The 6,545-nt window shown below is 50.1% G+C and overlaps 1 protein-coding gene across 1 annotated transcript; it reads right to left on the bottom strand.

Annotated features, from left to right (window-relative positions):
• Positions 1–3,208: 3,208 nt before the first annotated feature.
• On the bottom strand, positions 3,209–6,545 carry FBXO39 (F-box protein 39; the record flags this gene model as incomplete). The annotated part of the gene is made up of 3 exons (XM_081161954.1): positions 5,444–6,545; positions 3,616–3,792; positions 3,209–3,337 (listed from the first exon to the last, which is right to left on the bottom strand). Exons 1-3 carry the CDS (start codon positions 6,467–6,469, stop codon positions 3,209–3,211), a joined length of 1,332 nt encoding a protein of 443 aa, XP_081018080.1. The 5' UTR covers positions 6,470–6,545.

Genomic DNA, 6,545 nt, shown 5'->3' on the forward strand with positions numbered 1-6,545 from the left:
ATTTAGCAAAGACTGAGGGCCTCCTCTGTGCCTGGCCCAGTTCTAGGCCCTGGGCTACAGAAAAACAGCAAAAATGCTCTCAAGGGACTTACATTCTGCTCGAGCATTTAAGGTTTTCTGTGTGTGTGTGTGTCTAGATTGTGGTTTTTAAAAAAGCTACAGTTTTGCAAATATAGAGGAATAGGAATTAGGTTAATCTTCTAAGGGCCACCCAGGAAAGCCATGCAAATTTCTCACCTTGTGTGATATTTAGCCAATGAACTGATAAGAGTCTGTGGCTTTAAATTGCAAATAAGAATTTCTGTAGGCCCTGGCCAGGTGGTTCAGTTGGTTGGAGCATCAACCCCATACAGAGAAAGGTTGCAGGTTCGATTCCCAGTCAGGGCACATACCAAGGTTGTGGGTTAGGTCCCTGGTCGGGGTGTGTATGGGAGACAACCGATCCCTGTTTCCCTCTCTCTCTTTCAAGTCAACAAACATATCCTCAGGTGAGGAGAAAAAAAAGAATTTCTGTAGGCCCCCTCTCTGGAGTAGCTGTTGGGTTATGTGTATAAAGGGGTGAATATCCACCTGTGGGTAATGGATTAGTTTGCTCATAGCCCTGCTTTCCTTTTACACTTGGAAATTCACTGTCACCAGGGCTTCATCAGTTCCGTCAGCAGCTGGGAGAGACACCAGGGAGCCCGATTGCATTTCCAGCTGGTAAATACAGATGTGGACGTGCTCCAGTTCTCCCATGCCGTTTCTCCCAGGAGCTGGGTGCTCTTTGCGGACTCTCAGCGGGCAAGGGGAGACAGCGGCCCCAGCCTCCCGCTCTGTGCTGGAGAAAGGGGACAGGCAAGGATAAGAAGCTGTCACGCTGGTCACAATCTGGGCTGCCTCCATCTACCACTGGGCCTCTGAACGTGGTCATTTAAAAAATGGACACGTTTATGCCCGGCTGGCGTGGCTCAGTGAGCATCGGCCTATGATCCAGGAGGTCACGGTTCGATTTCCCGTCAGGGCACATGCCCGGGTTGCGGGCTCGATCCCCAGTGTGGGACATGCAGGAGGCAGCGGGTCAATGACTAATCATTGATGTTTCTCTCTCTCTCTCCCTCTCCCTTCCTCTCACTGAAATCAATAAAGACATATTTTAAAAAATGAAATAAATAAAAAATGGACACGTTTAAAAATCTGTGAGTTTGGAGAACTCACCTGCCCTGTGTTTTCCCACGAGCACTCTTAGGGTCTCGATCCTGTTTCAGTTCCTTTGGGAACTGGAATGTCTGTGCAGTCGTGTAGTCGGGGTGATCGCTGAGGGTCCTTGAGACCTTTTCAAGGAATCCACGGAGCCGAAACTATTTTAACACTAACACTAAGACATTATGTGTCTTTCCTCCTCCCATTCTCTATGGAGTTTTCCGGAGGCTACGTGATCTGTGTGATATTGCAGCAGACTGCAGAAGCAGTCGTGAGAACCCAGCTGTCTACCATTAAGCCAGACATGAAAGAGATTTGCAAAACTGTGAAACAAATAAGACTCTTATGAAAACGTGTTAACATAAATAACATTTTAACGAACATGTTTTCCATAAAAGACCCTCTATCCTTAGATTCTGCGCTTGAAGATGAAAGGAAACAAACCAGAACTGGTCCACACTATGAATAAATCACTGTATCAAATCAATCAATCCATCTCCCAGGGGGTCTGGATTCCAGGGGAGGCTCCCTCACACACAAAGCCAAGCTACCTCCTCTCTGGTCCACAGGGAACCGGATGGCTCCCAAGGGCCCTTCGGTTTCAGCCATGACACTCTGGAGTGTCTTCTCCCATCAGACCTGGGAGTGCCGCAGGGGGGGCCCTGTTTCTCTCACCAGTGCCCATCTTTTCTGAATGTTTGTGGACCAGGAACCATATCCACCCAGAAGCCCTGCAGGGACATCAGACGAGACAGTGAATGTGGGAGTGTTGTGAAAGTTGAAATTCATCCACCGTGGGTCTATATAAACTTTAACAAAGGCCTAAGAAGCTGAGCATAAATATGGACACAGCATACAAAAGAGACAAAAATCTGAAATGAGACACTTGTCAAAAGTATTCTGAGATTTTATTAACTTATGTCTATTGGAAAAACCCCTATATGCAACTATCTGAACAAAAATCTCAAAAAACCAGAAGCAATACATCCCTATGGCATGGGCTCAAGATTTATAACATAAATTTATAACATCCCGATTTAAAACATTCTTGTCTCCTGATTGTAAAAAATAACATATGGTTATTGTAGAAAATTTGAGAACTGTGGGAAAGCATAAAGACAAAAATGAAAACTGTCCATAATTCTACCACTGAGATATAACTGTTAACATTTTTGGTGTATTTCTTCTATGCTTTCAAACAAAACAAAACAAAAACAAAACCATTATGTTTTTTATATGACTGATATCACACTAACTATACAGTTTTGGGTCCTGCCTTTTTTCACTTAACATCACTTTGGGAACATTTCCCCATGGCATTAGAAATTCTCTGTAAATATGAGTGCAATGGCCACCTCCAGTTCTGCGCCGCGCCTGAGGACTGGGCACCATGCTGCCTGGATGGGAGAGTGGAGGGGACATAAGAGGAGGCGCTGGAGCTATTGGTCCACAGCACTGATAAACTGGGGGCCGAGTTCCCTCTGCAGGAGGGAGTTCCAGCTCTCAGCAGGCTCCTTCTAAAAGTGGGAATTTCCCTGCTTCCTTGGAGGCCGGCTGGTGCATTTCCAGTCATCTGAGACCAGCCCCGGCCCAGGCGAGTGCCAGGAGGCCCTGACACGAAGGCCAGCCAGGACAGAAAGCATTTCTGAGCTGACAATGTCAGTGAACGGAAAACACGCTTCTGTTTGCTCCACAGCGAGTTACGCCTTTTCGGGTGCACAGGTGAGCAGGAGGCAGGGTAAGGAACTGCTCTGAGTGGTCTGAGCTTTGAGCTCTGTGGCTGAAATCAAAACCAAATCACAAAATGAGAAATCGGCCCTGGGTAGTTGGTAAATATAGCACTTTAAAGTCACCTGGGCTTCACATCACCAGCAGTCCCCGCCTTTGCTGGGGTGTTCATGTTGGCGTGGAACCGGCAAAATGGAGAAAGAAGAGAAAGGGGTGGGGGAGGGGATGCTCCACGAGTCCTGGGAGAACCAGGGTTTCGGCTCCAAAGTGCTCCTAGCTCCTTCCTCCGGAGAGGCTCTTACATCATGGGGTAGGCGATGACAAAATAGTTAAGCTCTGAATCGATCAGCTTCCTGTACTTCCTGTAAATTTCCCGCAGTGTCCTGTCCTCTTCATTTGTCTCGTATCTGTTTGTATAAATTCGCACCTGTGCCAACAGAGAAACAGCCGCACACGCACAGTGTGACCGCATCGTTCAGGCCCCGCCAACCACCCGAGTGACGCGCGAGCACTGTGGGCAGGATCGGGAAAAGCCCAACGCTGACCACCAGGCAGGACCCAGGTTCCCGAGGGGACATCGCTGATGGAAGTTGACTTGGGTGGTATGACTGCCCCCACTCCTGCCTCCTCCGACTTCAGTCCCCGGCAGAAGCAGCGGGGCCTGGGTGCCCGTCCCACCCAGCGCGGCCGCCCAGGGGCTCTTACCTTGAGGGTGCGCAGGGCACACTGCCCTTCCTCCTGACTCTTCAGGATCCGCTCCACAAACTTAACGTCGAGGAAAGCCCAGATTTTGAAGTAAAACAACCTTCTGCAGGATAAGATGAGCAGGTGCAGCTCCTTGTCGAGCGACTCGTGGTTGTTGTTGAACTCGAAAGTTAATTTCTGGAAAAGCACCCGGGGGAAGACGCACGTGGGTTGGCAAAGCGCGGGGACTGGCCGGACCATCCCGGAACCTTTCCATGACCTGCCCTCGGGCCTGACAGCGGGGTGGTCCGAGGGCTTTGGGTAAGATGCACTGGACACGCCCTGGCTCGTGTTGCTCAGTGGTTAGAGCACTGGGAGGGTCAGAGGGTTTGATTCCCAGTCAAGGGCACGTACCTGGGTTGGCGGTTCGATCCCCCGCCCTGGAGGCGGCCGATCAATGTGTCTCTCTCACATGGGTCTCTCTCTCTCTCCCTCCTTCCCTGTCTCCCTGCCTCCCTCCCGCCCTCTCTAAAAATCAATGGAAAAAATATCCTCGGGTGAGGATAAAAAGAAAAGATACCATGGACATGTAGGTCACAGAGGAAGAGATTTGGAGATGAAGATGACCTTGTCCAAAGTTGCAAAGTTTGGAGTTTGGAGGCAATGTACTTGGAGTTCAGAGACTAAGGTCCTGGTGGACTGGCCAGGTGACCAGAAACCTCAAGTTCGTTTCTATAGCACAAAGAATAGTGCGGTCTGCCTGCTCCCTTGAGGGCTGTGTGAGTCTCAGAGAGCCATTAGCACTCGGAGTCACTCACTGTTAGTAGTATTTATATCTGTTAATGTCAGTCATCACAACCTTCTGTGAGTGAGGTCCTTAGTTGGGACAAAATAATCCTGATTTTATAGATGGGGAGCTGCCCACCTCTCTGAGCCCTTCACTGACTTGGGTCAAATTTGGCTTTTTGTTTGGTTTGAAGTCACTGTTTTCTGCCTGTTTTGACCCTGTGGGAAGGTAGGATGGGGCTGCCGAGCTGCTACTCACCTGTAGATGTACCTTCTTTTGTTTTTGTTTTTAAATAATTTTTAAAATCCTCACCCAAGAATTTTTTAATTGATTTTTAAAAAATATGTCTTTATTGATTTCAGAGAGAGGAAGGGAGAGGGAGAGAGAGAGCGAGAGAAACATCGATTATGAGAGTCATTGATTGGCTGCCTCCTGCACGCCTCCTACTGGGGATCGAGCCCACAACGCTGGCATGTGCCCTGACGGGGAGTCAAACTGCGATCTCCTGGATGATAGGTTGATGCTCAACCTCTGAGCCATGCTGGCCGGGCTTGATTTTTTTTTTTTTTTTTGAGAGAGAGGAAGGGAAAGAGAAACATCAATGTGAGAGAGAAACATTGATCCATTGCCTCTGGTACGTGTCCTGACTGGGGACTGAACCTGCAACCTAGGTACGTGCCCTGCCGGGAATTGAACCTGCTCATTGTGGTGTACGGGATGACACTCCAACCAACTGAGCCACCCGGTCAGGCTAGATGCACCTTTCTGATCAGGCCTCGCACCTCTGAGCCCGGGATTTAGGGGTTTTCCTTGGTTGACAGTCAAGCAGGAAATTCTCTGTGTTCCGTATGTAGGAGGTGAGCAGCCCCTTTTGGTGTCTGCTGTGGTTTTATGGGGTCCGGGAGGCTTAGTCTGGTCACATTTCCCAGACTCTCACTTTGAGATTCAGTGAGTGGGTGTGAGCCCAGCCAAGAGCAGGCAGCAGAGGCCTTTCCTCTGGGGAAACCAGTAACCTGGGTGCAATCACTCCTTGAAAGCTCCCCACCCTCAGGTTGTACCTACCTGCAGAGTGTGCCTGAAGGTGGGCAGGAGATCCAGCAGAGTGGGCCGCATGGACCAGTCCGGGTCACTGAAATAGCAGCTTCTCAGACTGATGCTCCTGACCGGGATCTCCTGCAACAGGATGCGGGCCAAGCGCTCGTACTTCATGACCCTCTCAAAAAAGAAGTTCACCTTCAGGTTGGTGGCCTGCCTGGCCAGCTTGGCCCAGGACATGCCCCAGATGACCTGCCCGTGGGGGTCATGAATGTGGCATTTGATGTTTATGGTCCAGAGGGTACCGGCATTGTTCTCACACAAGTTCTCGAGCAGCTCGTCGGAGATGCAGTTGTAGTTCAGGGTCAAGGACCCCAGGTTGCGGAAGGTGGCCATGGTCTTGTTGAACTGGGGGCTGCTGTAGACAGCGAGGTGATGGCTGAAGAAATCCTCAATGTTGAGCTCTGATGCCAAACTCTCATTCCTCAAGTAGCTCAGGGAGTTGAGAATGTGGCAGCCTTGCTCCACGGTCAGCCTGGCCCCTTTCAGGTTGAGATAATCCAGGTGTTTGCCCATTTTCTTTAAGAAGAAGCTCAAGCTTTTGATGAACGAGCCCCTGATGCTGTTCCTCCAGACCAGGCGGTCCAGCTCCAGGTGCTGGATGGAAAGAGACCTCAGGCGGTTGTTACTCTTGCCCAGACTCGAGAGAAGGCCTCGCATGGTGACCTGGAACTTCTTGGTCAAGACAGCATTGTAAGGATTCAGGAATTTGATCTCCAGGTGCTCCAGATAGCGACCAAATTTCTTAACATACCAAAGAGCTGACTCGAATTCAGACGCGTGTACCCTGGAAGGTCTCCCACTGAACGTGATGGTCCTATATCGCCAGAGGTCAGCCGAATACATCATCTGGTTCCATTTTCTGCAGACAAGGGCTGCCCTGGACCTGTCCCTGTCTCCCAGCCACCAGAAAACGCGATGTAGGCACACATCGGGCAGAGTGGCCCAGCAGCTCTGGTCTTGGGGCTGGATCAGTTGGCTTTCTTCGTCCATCGAGGAACTGGGGTGTCCAGTGCAGCTGTGCGGTCGGCAGGGCTTCCAAAAATGAGGAAAGGAAAGCAATCACTCG

The sequence above is a fragment of the Miniopterus schreibersii genome (genome assembly GCF_964146895.1).
Source record: "Miniopterus schreibersii genome assembly, chromosome: 16".
NCBI classification, from domain to species: Eukaryota; Metazoa; Chordata; class Mammalia; order Chiroptera; family Miniopteridae; genus Miniopterus; species Miniopterus schreibersii.